Source organism: Hippopotamus amphibius, chromosome 9 (genome assembly GCF_030028045.1).
Source record: "Hippopotamus amphibius kiboko isolate mHipAmp2 chromosome 9, mHipAmp2.hap2, whole genome shotgun sequence".
Taxonomy (NCBI): domain Eukaryota; kingdom Metazoa; phylum Chordata; class Mammalia; order Artiodactyla; family Hippopotamidae; genus Hippopotamus; species Hippopotamus amphibius.
The window spans coordinates 34,555,505-34,579,784 of record NC_080194.1 but is presented as its reverse complement, the minus strand read 5'-3'; the positions used below and the strand labels follow the sequence as shown (position 1 = coordinate 34,579,784).

The 24,280-nt window shown below is 37.9% G+C and overlaps 1 protein-coding gene across 10 annotated transcripts in view; it reads left to right on the top strand.

Annotated features, from left to right (window-relative positions):
• Positions 1 to 24,280, top strand: part of ZNF143 (zinc finger protein 143) — a 60,578-nt gene that overhangs the window by 28,634 nt on the left and 7,664 nt on the right. For all 10 annotated transcript variants that reach the window (XM_057750543.1, XM_057750541.1, XM_057750542.1 and 7 more), the window contains 7 exons: positions 3,704 to 3,823; positions 5,042 to 5,117; positions 6,717 to 6,842; positions 8,267 to 8,446; positions 15,207 to 15,434; positions 17,856 to 18,004; positions 20,159 to 20,320. In XM_057750543.1, the coding sequence (XP_057606526.1) occupies positions 3,704 to 3,823; positions 5,042 to 5,117; positions 6,717 to 6,842; positions 8,267 to 8,446; positions 15,207 to 15,434; positions 17,856 to 18,004; positions 20,159 to 20,320 (1,041 nt within the window). The remainder of the gene's footprint in view (positions 1 to 3,703; positions 3,824 to 5,041; positions 5,118 to 6,716; positions 6,843 to 8,266; positions 8,447 to 15,206; positions 15,435 to 17,855; positions 18,005 to 20,158; positions 20,321 to 24,280) is intronic.

The window sequence follows — 24,280 nt, the reverse complement described above, 5'->3', positions numbered from 1 at the left end:
TGCTACTACTTTACTTTGTGAGAATGCCTTTAAGCCAGATCAGTTTTGGATAATTAGAGCCACTAGTGGAAATAGTTCTACTGCAAATAGCCCTTACTAATAATTCTCATAACATGTCAATGCTACTGACTTCAGCTGGTTTAGAAATAAAAAATTCTCTTGTTATCACCCTCTCCTCCCCCCATGCTGGCACAGACTCGAAGGCCGCACTAAGCTGGAGCTTCTGCCCCTTATGTTATCACCCCTGAGCTCTTGAAGCATACAGTGTAGACATTAGGATAGGAGCAGCAACAAGCACATTTTTGGAAAACATTTTCAGTCCTCGTAACAGTCTTACTTCATTGTTTTGGCTTAGTTAAATTAGGTGCCAAACCTCTGGTGTTTGTTTCATGCCAGAATTAAAGCTTCTGATAAATTGGCCTAGGGGGGAACAACAGAAAAGATTCAGATGTGGGCCTTTCCAGTATAAAGTGCTGCCACCACCTGGTCTGAAGGTGTGAGCTGCTAGGCTTATTAGTCTTTCAGACCTGGGGAGATGATAAACTTCCTTGGTGCTTTTAGAGAGGAAGAGGAAGGAACAGCGAGAACTCTTTTCTCATGATTTGGAGTCTCATTTTCAGTCAATTTCTGCCTTTAGAATTCATGGAAAGCATAATTCCAATTCTGCTAAAATAAAACTATACACTAATATATGTACCTTTTAAAAATACTAAATAGAAACACACCAAGATATTAACAATAGTTTTCTTCAGATGGTGGAATTACAGCTCACTCAAACTTTTTCCCTTTACTCTTTGCTATGGTAACGAAATTCTTCCAATGTATATGTGTTACTGTTATAATCAGAAAAAGTAATAGTGAAATTTTAAAAATTATAGTTAATTCTTAAAGGATTCATAGAGACTCTTTTGGTTCTTGCAAATAAGAGAAACCTTCTTATTCCAATTACCATGTATTTCCTTTTCTTATAATTTTATTAATATATATTTCACGTACTATAAAATTCACCCATTTAAAGTACACAACTCAGAGGTGTTAGTAAATTCACAAAATTGAGCAGTGATCACCAGAATCTTAATTTTAGAACTTTTTTTAACACCCCAAAAAGACTTTTAAATTCTGTTCATATATTGAGTGGTATAAATCCTTTTACCCAGTACTGTGAGGTATGAAGGCATATATGACATAGGCTTTGACATTAAGGAGCTTGTTAGACTAATATGGAAGAGAAGGAAATACAAATATCTTTAAGACAGTACGATCAAGTGCCATGCCCAAGATATAAGCTAAATATTAGAGAGATGCTGAGGAATTGAAGAATCAGCTCTGTGTGGAATGATGAGAACAGGCCTTTTGGGAATAGGGGGATAGAATTTCCTAGGCAGAGAAAATGTGGAATTACATCTTTTTTTTTGTAAAGCTACTTTCAAGCTATAAGCATTTCCCTTATACCCACTGGGAATTGTGCCCATATTTTATATAAATATTTTAACAACATAAGCCTACCTTTATTCAGAAAACTGTGGTCTGCAACATTTATTGGATACACCACAATACATGAACATGGATAATTACTAGCTTGTAATTTAGCAATTACATTGAGATCTACTGCTTGGTTTTTAGTAGTTGATTTCACAGTTATAAGGAAAAGCCTAAGGCAGACTCTGTATAGCCATCCGTGTCCACTTTGGACAGACTGAACCGCATCTTTTATACTGTTATCATCTAATGCGGGTCCTTCTCTATCCCCCCAGCCCTTGTTCTAGCATCAGTAACTCCTCCACACACCCAGCTCCCACCCCTCACCATTTACGTGTGTATTGCTTAAGTATGTAGTAGATCATTACTCAGGATCATGAGGACTTGACCCATTCCCAGAGTTTAGATAGCTCCTTTCCAAAAGAGCAGAATGATTTTAAAAAGCTGTTTTGTCCCTTACAGGATTGTGAGAAATAAATTTTTTAAATGTATCTACCCTCAGAAGCACTTATTTAATATAAATATATCCTGTAAATAAATTAAATGTGTTGTCATAGATTTGTGCAGACTGAAAATATCTGGGTTTAACTTGAAGATGGAGGAAACACTCATTATTTAGAAACTTAAATATTTAGTAATATAAGTAAAATTAATTTTTATTCTCTTACTAGAATCAAATTCTATGAAACATATTCATTTCCTTAAGAATTGGGGATGAAAAGCATCAGGCAATTGAAAAATTTTTTTTAATAAATTTATGTATTTATTTTATTTCTTTATTGGCTGCATTGGGTCTTCGTTGCTGCACATGGGCTTTCTCTAATTGCTGCAAGCGGGGGCTACTCTTCATTGTGGTGTGCAGGCTCCTCATTGTAGTGGCTTCTCTTGTTGTGGAGTACGGGCGCGTGGGCTTCAGTAGTTGCGGCACATGGGCTCAATAGTTGTGGCTCATGGGCTCTAGTGCACAGGCTCAATAGTTGTGGTGCATGGGCTCAGTAGTTGTGGCTCACGGGCTCTAGAGCACAGGCTCAATAGTTGCGGCACATGGGCTCAATAGTTGTGGCTCACGGGCTCTAGAGCACAGGCTCAATAGTTGTGGCGCACGGGCTTAGTTGCTCTGTGGCATGTGGGATCTTCCTAGAGCAGGGCTTGAATCCGTGTCCCCTGCATTGGCAGGCGGATTCTTAACCACTGCGCCACCTAGAAAGTCCCCGGCAATTGAAAATATATTTATGAAATTTTTATTTACCAAAAACGCCATGTTGATGTGCAAGTGATGGGGTATGGCAGAATCTCTTTTGGAACTGAGAGAGTTCTCTTTAATAGAAACCAAAGAGATTGTAACAGCTCTTTGGAAAAAGGCCATTGTAGGGTCATCTGTTTCACTTTGTTATGCCTTTTATTTTCAGATTTCTCTTTCAGTTTTTAGCATCTGTTGTATCTCTTCAGTCATGATGATCTTTTCTCCATTATTTTGAAATCCTTACAATATAAAAAAGCTTTTGGCAGAGTCATTTTTGAGTCAGGTATGACAGTCTGCACAGATAGGATGTGGCAGCACCATCACCACATGCACAGAGTGGAAAGTCATTCTTCAATTTTCATGGCATCTTAATTTCTAAAATAGGTCATCATCTTTAAAAAGCCTCTAACATCAGTGCAGTTGTTTAAAGTCTTGTTGGTGTTGAGTCCCAGAGCAGTGGTCATCTACTTAATAGTATCTAAGTGCAGACTAGGGTCATGTGGATTGTAATGTCTCCCAGAGGTGACTCAAATGACCTAACTCCCTTTTCCATTGCTTTTGAAATTGAAAATGACTTTTACATTGTTTTTAGAACATATATCCTAAAATATATATATAATATTAAAAATACACACACACACACACACACGTACCTGTCTCCCTGGAGTATGTCAAGTAACGCCTACATACATATGATGGATCTATGGATGCTGCCTGGCTTGATTTTTCTACAGTGGGAATCGATCTGTGAGCGCTGGCTATGCCCCCTTGTGGATCTCCTTTTGACTTCTTCCAGAGCTGCTGATTTCAGCCATGGCACAGGATTAACCCACCTGGCTTAGCATGATATAATCTTCATAAAATGATGACCTGAGTCTGGAAAACCACATTACAGTTTTACCTTTTTTATTCTGAAAATTGTAACTTCATCTACTTTATTTCCGTATAAATAATTTAAATTGTACTTTTTGTCTCATCGAGATTGTCTTACAAGGACATGCAACAAGAGTAACTGCTAAATCTCAACAGAGTGGAGAGAAGGCCTTTCGATGTGGCTATGACGGATGTGGAAAATTATATACAACTGCTCATCATCTTAAGGTATATACGAAGGAAAGGCTGTGTCTAGTTATGCTAATACCTAGGACATTAAATGCCAACATAATGTATTTGTAGTATTCAAACACCATTGTTCTCCCCCACCTGTCAAGATACAAACGCTCACACTCATACACAAACACACAAAAGCCTATGCAAATTTTAGAGACTCATCTCCTTGAGGGCTTGGACTATGCTTTCTTCAAGTCTGCCTCCCTCATGTCCAGCATACTACGTGGCACATGATAGGTACTCTACATATTTGAATACATTTTTCTCAAATGTGAAATTTATGTAATTATATAGGAAATGCATGTGTAATCACTCTGTTAACAGTGATTTGCTGAAATCTAGCAAAAGTTGGTGTTAATTTGTCCTGTCAAATATATAGGCCAAGTATTTTGATTGCAGCTAAACACAACATACCATGACTCATAAAAATAATAGCTAACATTTATTGAATAACTTACAGTGTGTCAGGAAGTGTGCATTTAGCATATTCAGAATAGCAGCTCTAGAGCCCATCTTCACTACTTATCAGTGTGTAACCTTGACGTGTTACTTGACCTCTTAAGTACTTCATTTTCCTTATCTGTAATACTGGATGGTTAAAGTATCTCCCACAACTGAGTGGTTGTGAGATTTAAGTTAGTTAATTCTGTACATGTAAAGTACTGAAGAGAATGGCCTGGCATGTGGTAAAGATTCAGTAAATGTTGGCCATTGTCATGAGTATTCGTTTGTCACAGCAGCCCTCTATGGTAGGTACTGTTATGTCCCCACTTTACAGAGAGGACTTTGAGGCTGAGAGAAGGCAAGTGCCATGGCCACACCACTAGTCAGTGGTGAAGCCTTGCCTCAGATTGAGGCCCCCCTAGCAGCAGCCTCCACACTCTTAATCTTACATTGTGTAGCATCTCTCTCTACTCCTAGATCTCACCAGGTATGCAATCCATACAAACTCTTTTGATCATTCTAGAAAAACTCAAACCTCCAGTATCCCTGTTCTTTGTTTAAAATGAGTACTTCTTAACACATAACATTTCGTCTATATTGAGAATTATTGAGCTGTAGTTTTTGAGAAAAGTTATCTTTTGTATTTGAAAAATAACACACAAGCAACAAAATAATTCAGCAGTGGGGAAAAAAAGGTCTCTGTGGAGACCATCCACCTGCAGAGTGCCTCAAGGAAATAGACTTATGCCTGTGTTTTAATAACAGGTCCACGAGCGGTCACACACAGGAGACCGGCCTTATCAGTGTGAGCATGCAGGCTGTGGGAAAGCATTTGCAACAGGTAAAATCATGAATTTTCTTTGTTTCTTTGTTCTGCTTGGGGGTCAGGCAGAGACAGGTCAGAGGCAGGAACTGACCCCTTGCCTTGGTCTGAATTAGTGCACGCACAGTGACTAGTTTTCCAGTCTTTCCCTTACTGTCTTTTGTCCTGCTTGCCCTGTTCTCTGGGTTCTCATTTTGCTCCGCAGACCTGTTTCTGCCTACTGTGTTTGTATTTCACTCCACACACTGCTTTCTTTTAGCAGGAAAAACAGAAGTCAAGCATTAAAGCTGACAGAGTTTAACATTGGGAGAGACCTTAGGGGGAACTGTGGGGAACTGGGGCTTAGCCGTGGGACGGGTCCTGCCCAGGGGTACATCCAGGAGGGCCAGGACCAGTGCCAGGCCTCCTGACTTCCACCGTATTCCTCATTCTGTGTCTCGATTCTTTTTGTTTTTGTTTTTTTCAGGATTTTTTCTTTTTTATTATGAAAATTTACAAACATTTATGTAAATGAAAAATAATGTTCTAGTATACCACCATAAACATTTCAGCTTATATATCATTAACATTTTCAATATTTGTTTACATTTCTTTTTTGAGATAAAATTTACATACAGTTTACTGTACAAATGTTAATTGTAACATTCTGGTTTTTTTTTTTTTCGATTTTCATCCTTTTTTTTTAAATTTTATTGGAGTATAGTTGGTTTACTTGTTAGTTTCAGTTGTACAGCAAAGTGAATCAGTTATACATATACATATATACACTCTTTCTCTTCTCTCTTTTTTTTTTTTGATGATTCTTTTCCCACACAGGCCATTACAGAGTACTGAGTAGAGTTCCTGGTGCTATACAGCAGGTTCTTACTAGTTATCTATTTTATACACAGCAGTGTGTATATGTCAGTCCCAGTCTCCCAATTTATCCCTCACCCCCACCCCCTTATCCCCTGGGTAACCATAAGTGTTTTCTACATGTGTGACTCTACTTCTGTTTTGTAAAAAGTTCATTTGTACCCTTTTTTGTAGATTCCACATATAAGCAATATCATATATTTGTCTTTCTGTGTCTGACTTACTTTACTCAGTATGACAATCTCTAGGTCCATCCATGTTGCTGCAAATGGCATTACTTTGTTCTTTTTTATGGCTGAGTAATATTCCATTGTATATATGTACCACATCTTCTTTATCTATTCCTGGGTTGAGAGATATTTAGGTTGTTTCTACGTCCTGGCTATCGTAAGTAGTACTGCAGTGTTGGGCTGCATGTATCTTTTTGAATTATGGTTTTCTCCAGGTATCATGTCTCGATTCTACTTCAAGATTTTGGGGTATGAGCTGTGAACATCTAATAAGATTGGGGCACTTTAAAAAAAGAAACACAAAAAAATAAAAAAAGAAGCACACAATCTCTTCTAGACAGAGATAAGACTATTGCATTTTCAGCAGGACAGTCCTGAACTGTTGTACTCTTTTACCTTTTTAATAGTTATTCTGTTGTGTTTGCCTAGTATTATATCCTTGGTGTTTACTATATTTTTCAATGGCTTAATCTCAATGGGCATGCTTAGAGGGGTCTTATGTAATTAAATATCTTTTAAATTTTTCTTAAAGGTTATGGATTAAAAAGTCATGTCAGAACTCATACAGGAGAAAAGCCATATCGGTGTTCAGAAGATAATTGTACTAAATCTTTCAAAACTTCAGGAGATCTACAAAAACATATCAGAACTCATACAGGTACTGGTGTGAAGAAATATCATATCTAGGCCAGGAGTTCTTAATCTGCAGGAAGGGACTTTGGGGGAAGTAATTTCTGGAAGCGTTTCAGGGAGTCAGCGTCAAGAGCTTCTCTTAAACTCCCAAAACTCCATGCAGTTTGCCATTTGTGCGTGTATTCTTCTTTCCAGGATGAGGGCCCATAACGCTGTTAGATTCTCAAAGGGGTCCGCGTTCCAAGAGATTAATGATGGCCCTAGACCACCAACCCTCTCAGTTTTCAGGAACTGAGCAACAGGCTTATTTACTTAGGATTATACATCTACTTAATAGCCCAACCGAGACCAGAACCTAAGGCACCCAATTCCTTCTCAGTTTAGTATTGCTTCTCCCATATTAAGCTGCTCTTTGAAAGAGTCTGAACCCCTAATAGCCCCACAGAAAGAAAGGCTTGTTACTTCCTTGTGATCATCTCTCCTACCCTTTAAATTCTCTCTCCTTTTCCTAAAGGGTACTGTGTTTTTATCTTCCTACCCCTCCCGTCCCTTCCTTGTACTTGATTATTTGTGAATTGGTATCATAAAGGTAATTATTTGCTTTGGATCAGAGCTGGAAGAGTTTCAGAAACTGTTGATAAGAAATGCTATTATAAGCTGTTGACTAAGTAGTGTAGCATAAGGTCATTTAGTTTAAGATTTTACTGCAGATGTTTTAAACATAGTGTTATCACTTTGTCCCCAAATACTTCTGAGTATTCTGAAGTAGTTTCGCACATTTTCATGGAGGATTCTTCCAGTCATTAAAGTTTAACTTTAGTTCAAATGTGATCCGAAATCAGCTTTACTTTACAGTGTTCAGGAACAAAGCTGTAGATCCCTGCTTGTATTTCATTCATGCTCTTATTTTTATCCATTATATCAGAGGCAAGTGTTTCCAAGCTCCTGACAATAGTAATATATTAAGCAAAAATATTTTTGATTCATATCATGTGTTAGACATTAGATTTTAAAAAGACCCCAGATTCTTTTTTTTCAAGTATTATAGAATAAATAAAGTAGGAGGTAAGCTTTTAGGGGATTCTGGGGTTGGTCTAACTTAATCCTTATTCTTGACTCTATTTTTCTTCTGTATTTCTTCATGATATGTATTTCTTTGTCTGCTTTTCTCAGCTCATTTTTTAATATGCCCTTCTGGATGATTCCATCTTGGAAAGTCATGTAATCAGAGATGAGTTTTGAGTACTATTCAGGTTTTCCTGTATAAATTTAAGTTTGGAGTAGATGGTGCTGTTTACAGAAAAAAGAAAAAACAAAAAAACCAAAGCGAAGCTTAATATAAAAAGGCTAGAGTCTGAGCATGGATGATCCTAGGCAGAATTGAAGGATAAGACATTAATTTTCTGTGTATTTTTGCACCATTTAATATATTTCCCTTTGTGTTTTCAGGAGAAAGACCCTTTAAATGTCACTTTGAAGGCTGTGGTCGGTCTTTTACAACATCAAATATCAGAAAAGTGCACATTAGGACACACACAGGAGAAAGACCTTATTACTGCACAGAACCAGGATGTGGGAGGGCGTTTGCCAGTGCAACCAATTATAAAAACCACGTGAGGATACACACAGGTAATGGTCTCTAGTTCTCCATCTTCTGTCTTTCAAGGCTCAGTTGAATCTCTTCCCTCCTTCCTGCCACTTGGCATGGTAGAAGTGGATTACGCAGCTTGAAGAAACCTCATCTGAGCATTTATACACTTATTTACTCAGCAGTTATTGGGCATCTGCTGTGTGTTCCCCTGCCGGCACCAGAAATATGAGACAAACCAGGCGTTGTCCAGGACGGTTGATTTAGGGAGAGAGAGTAGATATAATTATCGCAGTATCTGTGGATGTATATTTTTTAACAGCTTTATTGAGATATAATTCACATACTGTACAATCCTCTACTTAAAGTATACGATTCAGTGTTTTTTAGTATATTCACAGAGTTGTACAGCCATCACCACAGTCCAATTTTAGAACATTTTCATCTCACTTGAAAGAAACTTTATACTTGTTAACAGTCTTCTCCCCTCACCCCAGCCATAAGCAATTACCAGTCTACTTTCTGTCCCTATGGATTTTCCCATTCCGAATATTTCGTATAGATGGAGTCATACAATATGTGGTATTTTTTGTCTGGCTTCTTTCCCTTAGCATAATATTATTGAGGCTCAGCCATGTCATATCCATAGTTCTTTCCTTTTTGATTACTGATTAGTATTCCTTTATAGGAATGTGTCATATTTTATTTATGCATTTACCGGGTATTTTCACTTTTTGGCTATTGCTAATGCTGCTAGAGTATTCATGTACTGTTTTTTGTGTGGATATATGGTTTTTTGTGGCCTCGCTGCGTGGCTTGTGTGTGGGATCTTAGTTCCCTTACCAGGGATTGAACTCTGGCCCTCGGCAGTGAGAGCACAGAGTCCTAACCACTGGACCACCAGGGAATTCCTTTTTTTTTTTTTTTTTTTTTAATGTATATTTTTATTCCTTTTGGGTATATACCTAGGAGTGGAATTGTTGGATCATATGATAACTTTGTTTAACATCTTGAGGAACTGCCAAACTTTTCTAAAGTGGCTGCACCATTTTACAATTTCACCAGCAATGTATGAGGGTTCCAGTTTCTCCACATCCTAGCTAACAGTTGTTGTTATCTCTCTTTCTGATTATAGCCATCCTAGTGGGTGTGAAGTGGTATCTACCTCATCCTGCTTTTGATTTGCATTTTCCTGATGTGCTAATGATGTTGAGCATATTTTATGTGCTTATTGGCCATTTGGATATATTTGGGGTGGGGACAATGTCTATTCAGATCCTTTGCCCATTTTTTAAATTGGGTTGTCTTTTTGTTGTTGTGTTACAAGAATTATTATATTATGGATATAAGTTGTTTTTTTTTTTTCACTTTCTTGATGGTGCCATTTGCAGCACAAAAGGTTTTTAATTTTTTTTTTTTTTGGCCAAGCCATGCAGCTTGAAAGATTCCCAGTTCCCCAACCAGGGATCAAACCCAGACCCCTGCAGTGAAAGCACGGAGTCATAATCACTGGACTGCCGGGGAATTCCCCAGAACTTTTTAATTTTGATGCTTCACTTTGTGGTTGTATTTTTTTTAATTGAAGTATTGTTGATTTATAATATTGTGTTAGTTTTAAGTGGTTGTATTTTTGATGGGAATGGAAAGGCGAATGAGAGGGTACATTAGTTTTATAAGAAATTTTTTAATATATTGTTTTTATTACTGATATTAAGGGTAAACTTGTGATAATGCAAAATTAAAAGACATTTTTATAGAATGGAACTTTAGTTGTGTAAGTTAGTATTTCTCAGGCTGCATTCTACAGACCCCTGGATATCTCTGGAAATATTTCTGGGCACCTACAACAACCCCTTTCCTTTGAAAGTGGTACATTGACAAGTCTGAATACTGCTATGGACAGAGGGGAAGCCTTAATAGGATTTACAGAAAATTTGCTTTTTTAGAAAAAATCACTCTGTCAATAGTATAGAAAGAAGTTAAAGGGAGATGCAACCATAAGCAAGGAGTCTGATTAAGGGCTTTTAGAATATTTGAAGTGAGTGAGATGGAGAAGGATAAAAATGCAAGACATTGAAGAGGATCTGGTGACCAAGTTAGTCATGAGGAATGAGGAGAACCTGTCATTCTAGCTCATGCGGTAGAGTAGGTGATAATGCTAAGATGGGGAAGAGCAGGTTGGGAAAGGGAAGATAATAGGGTCGGTCTGCAATATACAGGTCTCTGGGTTTCCTCACCACCTGAACTCTCACCATCTGTATATTTGCTGTAATGGTTTGCAAAATTTTTACTCAAAATTTATGATTCAAAGTGAAAACCCACTGTAATGAATCTACTTGTACGTGCATTTTTCTATAAAAGGAAAAAATTTCAAGTTGCATGTGAGTCTAAATGAGAGAACATAGAATACACTGGAAGTCATATTTCTGATACAATCATGTCTTATGCTTACATTGTATATTATACACTATTGCTGTCATCTTCCCTACATTATTTGTATGTTTCCTAAGAAAGTGGAAAAGCCTGTGAAAACCTAAGAGGCCTAGAAAAGAAAGCTGTAGGTTAGAAGAAAAATTGTATTTTGCTAATGCAATTTGCATTCCTTTATATCTGTAAGATATTTCATTTTAAAATTTTAGTACATGTTTGTGGTGTAAAAAGAAACAAAGTTCCCGTTTGATACTACACTATCATTGTGTATTACGCACAAACATATACCTGCTTCTGAGTTCATTGAGTGTTAAATAATTAGATAATTGGTATTTTAAGTGCTTCATATTATGCAGACATTCTTGGTGTGTTGTAACAGGTGCATAATAGCCTTTTTGTGATATTTGGGGAAATTGGCTGGGATTTTTAGATGGGCTGGGAAAACTAATTTTCCCTTTTTTCTTGTTTTTTTGTTTTTTTGTTTTTATTTAAGCTCTTTATTGGAATATAATTGCTTTACACTCTTGTACCAGTTTTTGAGGTACACCAAAGTGAATCAGCTGTATTTATATATATATCCCCATATCCCCTCCCTCCCACGACTCCCTCCCACCCTCCCTGTCCTGGCCTTCTAAGGCATCACCCATCATCGAGTTGATCTCCCTTTGTTATACAGCAGCTTCCCACTAGCTATCTGTTTTACAGTTAGTAGTGTATATATGTCTATGCTACACGACTCCCTCCCACCCTCCCTGTCCTGGCCTTCTAAGGCATCACCCATCATCGAGTTGATCTCCCTTTGTTATACAGCAGCTTCCCACTAGCTATCTGTTTTACAGTTAGTAGTGTATATATGTCTATGCTACTCTCTCACTTCGTCCCAGCTTCCCCTTCGCGCCGCCCCCCAACCCCGTGTCCTCAAGTCCATTCTCTGCATCTGCATCTTTATTCTCGCCCTGTCACTGAGTTCATTAGTACCATTTTTTTAGAGTCCATATATATGAGTTAGCATACGGTATTTGTTTTTCTCTTTCTGGCTTACTTCTCTCTGTATGACAGTCTCTAGGTCTATCCACCTTATTACATATAGCTCAATTTCATTCCTTTTTTGGCTGAGTAATATTCCATTTATATATGTGCCACATCTTCTTTATCCATTCATCTGTTGTAATTTTCCCATTTAAAGTAATGGAATATAGACTCATTATCTAAAAGTTAGCCATTCAACATGTTTTATGGGCAAATTAGATTCTTATAAGAGGGATACCTACATTAAGTTTGGCTATAACTGATCTTCAGAACATACAGGTGTAGTGCTTTCAAATGTGGCTGTATATTGGATTTACCTTTTTAAAATAAACTAGCTTCCTAGATCCTATCTGCAAAGATTCTGACATAATTTTATTTTGCTGTGGCCCAGGCATCAGTGTATATTAAAAACTCTCCAGGCCTTTTATATGCATATATGGTTAAGACTCATTAAAGTAGGGATATCCAGTAGGTAGTTATAAATGGTGGCCTGACCCAAGAGGTAGGTCTGGGCTGGATGAAAAGATTGGCTAATGACCATCAAGTAGATAATGCAATAAAAGCCCATGTTATGCTGTATGTGGAGTGTAAAGATTCAGCTTGTAAAATGCAGTCCATCTTGGAAGGATGGTCAGATGACCCAGTTGAGACTGCAGCTAGCCATTAGGGAGATCAGAAATGCAATTCAGATCCATTTATGTCTTCATGAAAAGATGCTTAGCATCATTAATCATCAGGGAAATGCTAATCAGAATCACAATGAGGTATCACCTCACACCTGTCAGAATGGCTGTTATCAAAAAGACAGTAAATAACAATTGTTGGCAAGGATGTGGAGAAGAGGGGATCCTCTTGCACTGTTGGTGGGAATGTAAATTGGTGCAGCCACTGTGGCAAACAGTAATGGAGGTTCTTCAAAAAATTAAAAATAGAACCACCATATGATCCGACAGTTCCACTTATAGGTATTTTAGTGAAGAAAATGAAAACACTAATTCAAAATGGTATATACACCCTTGTGTTCATTACAGCATTATTTTCAGTAGTCAAGATACAGAAGCAACCTAAGTGTTCATTGATAGATGAATAGATAAAAGATGTGATATACACAGGGACTTCCCTGATGGTCCAGTAGCTAAGACTCTGTGCTCCCAACACACGGGGCCCGTGTTCAATCCCTGATTAGGGAACTAGATGCCACATGCATGCCACAACTAAGAAGCCCGCATGCCACAACTAAGAAGCCCGCATGCCAAAACTAAGGAGCCTGCCTGACGCGACTAAGGAGCCCATGTGCTGCAACTAAGACTGGGTGCAACCAAATAAATAAATAAATATTTTTTTTAAATAAAATAAAATAAATGAGTCATGGGATGTACAGCATAGGGAGTACAGTCAGTAATGTTGTAATAACTTGGTACATTGACAGATGCTACCTAGACTTACCGTGGTGATCATTTTGTAATGTATAAAAATGTTGAATCACTATGTTATACACCTGAAACTAACATAATATTGTAAGTCAATTATACTTCAGTTTTAAAAAGTTTAATTTCAAGACAAAAACGCAAAACAACCCCCCTCCCCCCAAAAAACCAAATTAATTTACATCTTGACTGTGGTTTGGTGCCACCTAGTGGCAGTTTCTGCTCCAGTCTAAATATGAATAGGGCTGGTTCTCTGAGTTGGAATTGCCTGACATTTTCCTGCCTGGCCTTGCCCTCATCATATCTCGCCCACAGCCATTCCCCAAGATAAGAACTTTAACCTGCCCTGCTTTGAGAATGTAGGCTGGGCAGAGGACAGGAAGCAGTCTCAATTACTAATGTCTAAGATGTATGTTACAGGTTACATTAGTGATTTTACTATTTGCGGGTGGTTTTACTGTGTTTAGAATCATGGAAAAAGATGGAGTTACCCGGAAAAGGTGTAAAATGTGAACAAAGTAGGATATGCATAACTCCACCATCTCATCTTTCAGAGCTCCTTCTTTTCTTCCCTCATTCCATATTTGTATGTCCCTTCTTCCATAGTGAGAGCTCTGGCTTCCAGCAGCATTGACACATTTATTCAATGCTTAATCTTTTATTATATATAAAATAGTTTCAGAGTTGTTTTGCTCATAGCATTACAATAAACAAGCCTACCAAGAAGAATTAAAAATTTATTTGCAGTTTTCCCCACTCCAGCCTAGTCTAAGACTGAGAGCCTTAGTCAAGTACTGTGTGTATGAGTTACTTTAATTAGTTTATTCCTCCCCCTCAACCCCCCACCCTGGCCTGGCCCCCATACCCCTTCTAAATGGTTAAAAGTATTCATTTAAACTACAGTTAGGTTAATTTATTCCAGTTTGCTTTCAGTGTTAGATTCTCTGCACTACATGTTAACAGTGTCTAGATATTTTATGATATTAAATAATTATGGTTAATTCGTTATTTAAAAAAAGCATCCATCTTTTATACAGTCTGAAATATTTATAGATGAGATAGAATGCTATCTGGAGCTGTTTCAAAGTAATCCAGGGTGGGAAAAGGGGGCAGAAATGTGTGGTGAATAAATGAAACTATATTGGCCATGAATTGATAATCGAAGCTAAATGATTGGTACATAGGGGGTTATTGCACTGTTTCTCTACACTTTTGTGTGTGTTTGAAATTTTCTGTAATGAAAAGTTCTAAAAATCTATGTACTGTCTATATTGTTCTCAGAGTGTTTCATGGAAAAGAAATTACTTTGTATTCAGCTGTTTTTAGTGAATATTTAATAGCTTTTAATTAGATGCAAGAAGTCAAGTAAAATTAATATGAAATGTGTGTCCTTTTAGATTTGCTGAAGTGTCCAAACTATGTCATAGACTTTTTAGAAAATCTTTGTTTATTATCCTTATAAAACTCTTAGGGTAAACTATTTAGTTATACTAATAATTGCAGTTATTATTGCCATTATTAGTATAGTATCACTAATGATATCTAGATTAACTAGTTATAGGTGGCAATAACAGTATCATCAAATATTTGAGTTAACTGGGCACTAAACATCTCCATTTTTATTTTTCACATCCCATGAAATTAAGGGGAAAGTGGTATTCAGAGCTAAAACTTAGGATGCAAGACTGTCTTTTGAGCCAAGTTGAAAGCATAGTAAGGGAGTCTTTTTTGTGTGCTGCCTCATAGCAGAATAGAAAGGAATTTGACAACTATTTATTTTTGCCACTGGAGGTTCCCCTTCTCTGCTGCCCCCTCTCCCCCCACTCCCCATCCACCTCACCAGAAGGTATAGAATGATTATGCCTTCAGAAGTAAAAGTTGATTTGTGTGTGTGTGTGTGCTTTTCTTTACTTAGGGGAAAAGCCATATGTTTGTACAGTCCCTGGGTGTGACAAAAGGTTCACAGAATATTCCAGTTTGTACAAACATCATGTTGTTCACACTCACTCCAAACCATACAACTGTAACCACTGTGGGAAGACATACAAGCAAATCTCCACACTGGCCATGCACAAACGGACGGCCCACAATGACACTGAGCCCATCGAGGAGGAGCAGGAAGCCTTCTTTGAGCCTCCCCCAGGTGAGGGTTTTTTTGCAGTATGTTTATGTCTGTGTTTGAAAATTATGTTATGAACATAATTTATGATTTAAAGCATTTTCTCAAATCATAAAGTTTTTCAAATAGTCACACAAACATATCAGTTGCAACTATGATAATTGCTATCAAAGAAAGGTACTTAATGCTCTTAAGGGGAAGTTAGTCTAGTCTCAAAGGTCAGAGAAGGCTACCCCAAGGAAGTGATTTTAGGAGAGATGTATAGGGTGAATAGGGGTTAACTTGGGGTAGAGTCAGGGATGTGCAGGGTTAGAGGGCAGATAAACAGGGAGCAAAGGCAAGAGAATGTTCCAGATAGATGGATTGGCACATGCAAAAAGCCCTGAAGTTAGAGAGAGCAAAGTAAATTGGAGAGACTGAAAGAAGCCTGGCCAGCATGGCACTTCTGCCTGGGAAGGTGGGATGAAATGAGACTGCACAGCAAGGCAAGGGCAGCCTAGACTATTTGGGTGTATTAGGATGTTGGTCTTAATCATAAGAATGGTGAAGCACTCCCAGATAACTTTTAATTGATTCATGTAGTGTTGTAGGAGACAAAAACTTTCATTTCAATAAGGATATACTCCTGGAAAAAAGTATTTTAGAGAACTAGTTTCTATGATTTCAGTTAAATAACTCAGCATAAATAGGTAAAAGGAAGTAGATTTTTCTAAAACAAAAAAAAAAATGTTGTCCTTTTTCATTGAGTACCTCCTAAATGAAGTAAATTTGAAAATTAAAACATCTTTACCCATTCTTAACAGCTAGTATTGAAGTATTGAAAAACGTTTAGGTAGGAAAAAAATGGTTGGAAAATAAGGAAAAGAATAGATCATTTACTATCTACTCAAATAAGTCCCTGTAGTTCTAATTTGTCTTTTCAGATATTAGTCATGTGCTAGTAAGAAAATACCAGTTCCTTCACTCACTCACTCATTTATTTATTTATTTGTTTATGACTATGCTCTGTGGTGAGGTCTTAGTTCCCTTACCAAATATTGAACCTGGGCCCCTGGTAATGAAAGCACCGAGTCCTAACCACTGGACCGCCAGGGAATTCCCAACAATTCCTTGAATGCTATACTATTTTCTAGCCAAAGCACTGTTTAATGTGCAGGGTTAAATATTACAATAATTGCTAAATCCTTGCAATTAGAAAGCAGACTTTTATGATGTCAAACTTAGGTTTAAGACTGTTTCTTAAGCTTCCTCAATCTCTTCCTTAAATGTTGATGTTTAAGATTGTCAGAATTTCTTGTGTTCTAGAAGATGATCTATAATATAATAATATACATTTTGTTAAAAAAATTAAACTAAGATTGTTTTTCCAAGAATAAGGATGGGTTTATGTTCCTCTTCTCCCATATGGTCCCTTAGGTTTTGCACCTGTTGTACTAATGGTATAATAGTAAGTATAATAAATAGCTGTGGAGCAGAACAGAAAGAAATGAAGTAAAGAGTGTCATAGAGATTGCACCATGATGGCTGTAGCTGTGTGAGTGTAGGCACCAGCCACGACATTGAGAAGTACTCTTAAATTAGCATGTAAAGTCCTTCTTTGAAGGGAAAAAAACGTATTTACCCTTTTTCTGGCCTCATGAGAGGTGGAAAACAATAGAAGAAGAGAGGGATCAGGAGTCTTCCTGGTTGCCAAGTATGGCAGTAATGGACTGTTGAAATTGCTGTTTACCTGCTGGTTCTTTGTGAAATAAAGAAGTAGATGGGGGTTCCTGTTCTGTTACTTACTAAATGATTAACCTTACCCCAGATAATATGCCATTATATTGTCTTTACACAATGATGTCATTGTGTACTGATGACTTACAATCAGTCACTTGTGTTAAAGAGTAAGTAACAGTGTTAGTATGTTGTGTTTACACACGATTCTGGTTGTGGTTAATGTTTATGAAGATTGTCTTATCATTTTTAACAGCTTCTTAAGTGACTGCAAGAACTTAGTGCATACTTGCCATGTTGGAAGGGTTATTTGCCAGGTAGTCTCCCTGTACAGTTCCCCCACTCCCCGCTCCAGCACACATGCACAGTATCACATTATTACTCCAACTAAGAGAATGAGCAAAGTCTCTCCAGTTATACTTTACGTGGAAAAGTTTGGTTTGGTCTGCTTTGATTTGGTTTGGCTTTGCAAAAGAGGAGGCCAAGAGATTGGCAGGAGGTGCTGGAAGCCATTTTCATGATTTAGAATTTAGGGACTTCCCTGGTGATCCAGTGGTTAAGACTCTGCTTCAAATGCGAGAGACTCAGGTTGGATCCCTGGTCCGGGAACTAAGATCCCACATGCTGCACAGCCAAAAAAAAAGGAAAAAAAACATGATTTTGAATTTAATACATATTCCCTTTAACTTGGTTGTTTGATCAAGTAAATAATTCATTTGTTTTAAACAGGTCAAAGTGAAGATGTTCTTAAAGGGTCCCAGATCACATATGTTACAGGTGTAGAAGGGGACGATGTTGTGTCTACACAAGTAGCCACAGTAACCCAGTCTGGGTTGAGTCAACAGGTTACACTCATATCCCAGGATGGGACTCAGCATGTAAGTACCCACCAAAAGTCAAACAAGTTAAATAATATTTCTCTGAGCCTGGGCTTGAAAGGCTGGTTGGGTCCCAATTGAGGAAAGCCTTTAATTGGGGCACAAAGTTTGGAGTTTAGCTTGTAGGCAGTGCTGGATCTCCTGAAGGCTTTCCAGCAGCCTGTTGGAAGAGACTACATGCAGGGAGATCAGTAAAGAGAGAAGGCTTGTGACTCTGTAGAACTCAAATGGTGTTATGGATACAGTCCAAGTGTGAGGTGATGAAGGTCAGAACCACAGTGAAAGTGAGGGCTTGAAAAGTAATGGATCCCTGTGAAACCCAATCCAGAGAAGGGATAGGATTTGGTGGCTGATTAGATCCAGGAGATAAGATTGAGACCTCAGCAGAGGTTTGGCTGAGCTGATGAGGACATCATTAAAAGAGCCTGGGAAGTCAGTGATGGGCAAACCTGTAAAATTTCCAGACTGTGACTCTCTCCCTACCTGGAATCATGGGAGTTCACGTAACTAGCTTCACAGAATTAATAGAATAGTATCTTGATTTCCCCAGGAAAAGCAATATAATGGTTGTTGTTCAATAGTCAAACTTGTCATTGTTTTCTAGATACCACTAGCCTAAAATAATCCAAACTTGATTTCATTTTTAAGCTCTAGCTAAGGTTGTCTTAATAACTGGTGGAAATAGACATATGGGGTTCTTTATCCTCCTGTATCTGCCTCTTCCATGGAGAACTCTCCTTACCTGTCTCTCTCAAGCTTTACCTCCCATGATTAATTTGCCCTTTGTGTTGATAGCTGTTAATGTGCTGATGTCAGCTAGAAGGCAGAACTATTCAGGATAGGAAAATACAAAGCACTTGTATTCATCCCTCTTCCCCTCAGTTTTGACATCTACACAGTACTCTTGGTCCACTGATTGGCATATAAGATTAAACATATTTACTAACAGTTTTAATTCAGCTCATCCCTAAGCCTTTTAAAAAAAATTAGATCATCACAGATAGGCTCTCTGGAGGTCATTTGATCTAACCTCTTTCCCTCCCTATACAGGAGAAATTCCCTCTACAGCAGCCCCCATATAGATGAGGCAGTTTCTCTCTTAAGAGACGGCCTGTTCCATTGCTAGATGAGTGTTTATCAGACTGGAACCTACCACTGTGTCATCCACTTACGGCCCTTCTATGACCATATAGAATGAGTCTAATCCCTCTTCATATGTTTTAAAACAGCTATTTTCCCCATCCCAATGTTGTATTTTCTCTGGATATAACCTTCCCATTTCCTTTAGGAATTAGATTTCTATTCCATTCCTTTGGTCAATTAAACAACGAACATTTATTGAATCCAATGCCAGACATTTTAGTAAACTTAGTGTGGGGAGTACTGGAAGGGGGGGTATCATAATCTAGTAGGAGAGGGACATTCCTAAAATGAACAATAATTTCTCATAATACTGGGTATATAATTGACAGATATATAAAGTGTTGCGGCAACCTGGAGGAAGGAGTAAATGATTCTTCCTGAAGGAATCTTGGACGCCCTTGTAGAGAATGGCCATTCAGCTGGATCTTAAAGAATTTTTATGAGTTAGTCAGGCAAAGCGTGAGGGAAAGGGCAAAGTCACAAAAATATAACAGAATATGACATTTCTGGGGACTGTAAATGATTTGGTGTGGCTGGAGTGCCAGATTTCTGTGCTGATTTGGAAGTAGTGAAAGATGAGTCTGGAGAAGCTGTTAAGGCCAGATCATGAAAGGTCATGAATGCCATGTAAGAAGTCTGAACTTGTAGTGATGGGGAGTCACTGGGGATTTGAGCAGGGAGCATAATGAGATTTGTTTGTTTTTTAGAAAGGTGACAAGGTAGAGGATGACTAGGGAAGGGTTAGACTAGATATTTGGAAAGACGTATTGTTGGAAAAAAATAGATGAGAGGAAAATAGGGGTCTGAATTGGCAGTAGAGATGGAGAGGAAGAAATGCATTTAAGAAATGTTCGATTTTCCTGGTGACCTCTTTCTCAAAGAGTTTATTCCATTGTAAAATGCTTATTTGCTCCCAGAGTAGACTTATACAAGGGTTAGGCCTAGCCCTTAATAAAAATTGCCAAATAAAACAAGAAACATTGCCTGATTGTAAAATGCATGGTATTGCAGGTCAACATATCTCAAGCTGACATGCAGGCCATTGGCAATACCATCACAATGGTAACACAGGACGGAACGCCCATCACAGTACCTGCTCATGATGCAGTCATCTCCTCAGCAGGAACACACTCTGTTGCTATGGTTACCGCAGAGGGTACAGAAGGGCAGCAGGTAATTGCTTTTTTCTTTTATATCAATCAATACATATATGAATATCAAAACCGTTATATAGATGTATAGTGTGATATAGTGGTTAAGCACACAAACCTCAGATTGAATCCCAGTTTTACAGCTTGTTAGCTGCATAATCCTCTGAGTCTCAGTTTTTCCTCATCTGTAAAATAGGAGTGATTATTGCATCTTCCCCACATGGTTAATAGAAGGATCAAGCAAGATAATGTGTGTGAAGTACTCAGCCCAGGTATATGTTAAGTGCTCATTAATGGTTGCTCTTTCCATCATCATCATTGTTATCAGATACTCAGAAAAAATATTCACTTGCAAAATTTAATTTTTTGAGTATGTAATATATTCACATAATTCAAAAATCAAAGTATATACAGATATGCAGTGAAAAGTCTTCTTTCCATCCCTGCCCTCATAGAGGTAATCCACTTTTATCAGTTTCTTGTGTATTTTTCCAACAACTCATTAAGCATATACAAACAAATACAAATCAATAATCATCTCCTCCTCCTTCCCTTTTTATGGTAATAAACTCCATACTGGTCTTCACCTTGTTTTTTTTTTTTAACCTTATTAATAATACCTCTAGAAAATCTTTCTATTTCATTATATAATTTCCTCTTTCTTTGGCGGAGGGGGAGGGCATGCTGCATGGCTTGTGGGATCTTAGTTCCCCAGCCAGGGATCAAACCCTGGCAGTGAAAGTGCTGAGTCCTAACCACTGGACCACCAGGGAATTCCCTCCTCATTCTTTTTTTAATCTATATCATATTCCACTCTACTGGACATGCCATAATTTATTTAAAGTCTTTTGCTGTTTCAAACAACACATAACCTTGCACACGTGACTTTGCGTGTATGTGAGTACATCTGCTGCTAGATAAATCCCTAGAGTGGAATCGCTGGGTGAAAAGACATACGTATTGGCGATTGTGATAAGTGTTAGCAAACTTCCTTTCTGGGGTTGTAAGCATCTGCACTCCCCCCTGAAGCCTTTGAGAGTGCCTCCTCCCCTTCTGATAGTCCACACAGTGGTATCAAACCTTTGGGTCTTTGCCTATCTAATTTCTCTCTTTGTAGTTTTAATTTTTCACTTCTCTGAAAATAAATGATATTGGTTAATACTTGATATTGGTTAATAATGATATGGGTTAAAAACTGTTCTTATGCTAAGCTGAAGGCAATGCTGAGTTTCACGGCAGCTACCTTACCCTGTTCAGTGAAAGAGTCTGTCAGAATTTAGTAGCTGTCATTCTTCCTAAATTCATTTATAGATTCAATACCATCACAATAAAAATTCCAACAGGCATTTTTGAAGATACAGATAATCTGATTCTAAAATTTACATGAAAATGCAAAGGACCTAAAATAGCCAGAACTGTCCTGAGAAAAGAAAAAGGTGAGGGTTTTCTACACCTTGAAATACAAAACTCAGAGTCATAAAGCTCCTAGAAGAAAAGTGAACGTTTTTGCAACCTTAGGGTAAAGATTTCTTGGACAGGATACAAAAGCACTAACAATAAAATTTTTTCTTTTCTGATAAATTGGACTTCTTCAAAATTAATTCTGCTCACCAAAAGACAATGTGTAGAAAAAGATTAGATAAGCCCTGAACTGGGAAAAAGATATTCACACTATATCTGACTTGTACTGAAAATATATAACAAACTTCTATAAATCAACAATAAAAAAATGAACAACCCATTAAAAAAGAGCAAATCGTTTGACTGCTTATTTGAACCAGACTCCTCATGAATGGCAAGATACATAAATGGTAGTAACACAAAAAAGTGTTCAACATCTTTAGTCATTAAAGAAATGCAAGTTAAAATCACAAAGAGATACCATTTCAGACACAGGGAAATGGCTAAAATAAAAAAGACTAACAAAACCAAACGTTGGCAAAGATATGAAGCAACTAGGACATTCAACACGCTAGTGAGAGTGTAAAATGAGACAACCACTTTGGAGAACTGTTTGGCAGTTTCTTATGAAGTCGAACATACCTCTACCCTATGACTCAGTGATTACATCTAAAATATATACCGTGTGATTCCACTTACGTGAAATCTAAGAACAGACAAGAAAAATCCATGGTGATAGAAATCAGAAAGTGCTGCTTGGCTGGGGAGGAAATTGGTGGAATGAAATATGAAGGAACTGTTCTACATCTTAAGTGGTGCTTTCACAATTGTATCTAACTGTCAAAACTCAACAGAATACCTAAGATCCATGCATTTTTATTGTTTGTTAATTATACCATAAACCGAAACAAACAAACAGAAAAACAAAAAAAAAACCGCAACCACTAGCTTTCAGGCTGTCTTATGCAGTGGTCCCACCTCATTGGTTTGCAGTCATTTCCGTGGCTCTAGGATTCCTGGATGGGTTTATAGCCCAGACTGGGTAAATACATCTTGTACAGTTGCAGGTCTGGAAAGATAGTGACCCTAAAGCACACATTCTTATGTAGCTTATCTATAGCCTTGGGCTAGGAACCTTCTTAAGAGAGAAGGTTTTGAGGGCTAAAATGAAGCCAGGCAGCTTCTAGCAACCAGGAATATCACAACAGGGGTGGGGGTTTCACTTGAGGACCTGCTGCTGCCACTGCCCCTTCTGCTATAACTACATGTAGGCCATTGAGCAAATGTTGCCTGTCCACTGGGGTGTTTGGACCCCACCTGTGAATTATCTGTAACACTTAAATTGGCTATAACTATTTCTTTCTTTCTTTCTTTTTTTAATTTTTGGGTTTTTTTTTTGAATTTTCATTTATTTTATTTATTGGCTGGGTCTTCATTGCTGCATGTGGGCTTTCTCTAGTTGCAGCGAGCAGGGACTTCTCTTCGTTGCAGTGTTCGGGCTTCTCATTGTAGTGGCTCCTCTTGTGGAGCACGGGCTCTAGGTGTACGGGCTTCAGTAGTTGTGGCATGTGGGCTCAGTAGTTGTGGCTCGCAGGCTCTAGAGCACAGGCTCAGTAGTTGTGGTGCACGGGCTTAGTTGCTCCACGGCATGTGGGATCTTCCTGGACCAGGGCTCAAGCCCGTGTCCCTTGCATTGGCAGGTGGATTCTTACCCACTGCGCCACCAGGGAAGTTCCTAACTATTTCTTTACATGCATGGGAAGAAAGCAGTCAGTCCTTCCCTAAGTCTTTTTTTTTTTTTTTTTTTTGTAATTAAGGTAATTGCATTTCTCAGACTCATTTTTCCAGGTGCCTCTGGAAGCCTAGATAGCAGATATAAACTAAAGAGTCAGTACTTTCCATCTATTTTAGTTAGTTAATTTCAGATTACAAAAGTAATACATATTCCAATGGAATAAAATAGAGAGTCTAGAAATAAACCCTCACATATGTAGTCAACTAAATTTTGACAATCAGAATTTGACCATCAGTGGGGAAAATCTTTTCATCTGTCTTTTCAACAACTGGTTCTGGGAAACCTGTATATCCACTTTCAAAAAAATGAAGTTGGACCTTTGCCTTATACCATATATAAAAATTAGCTCAAAATGCATTAAAGACATAAACTTAAGAACTAAAACTATGAAACTCTTAGAATAAAACATAGGTGAAAATCTTCATGACCTTATTTCTTATGTATGACACCAAATGCACAGGCAGTGAAAGAAAAAAATAGATAAATTGGATTAGGAGAGGGACTTCCCTGGTGGCGTAGTGGTTAATAATCTGCCTGCCAATGCAGAGGACACGTATTCAATCCCTGATTTGGGAAGATCCCACATACCACAGAGCAACTAAGCCCGTGCACCACAACTATTGAGCCCAAGTGCCACAACTACTGAAGCCTGCATACCTAGAGCCCACACACCGCGACGAAGAGAAGTCCCCGCTCGCAACTAGAGAAAGCCCTCACACAGCAACAGAGACTCAACGCATCTAATAAATAAATAAATTTATTTTTTAAAAATTGGATTAGGAGATT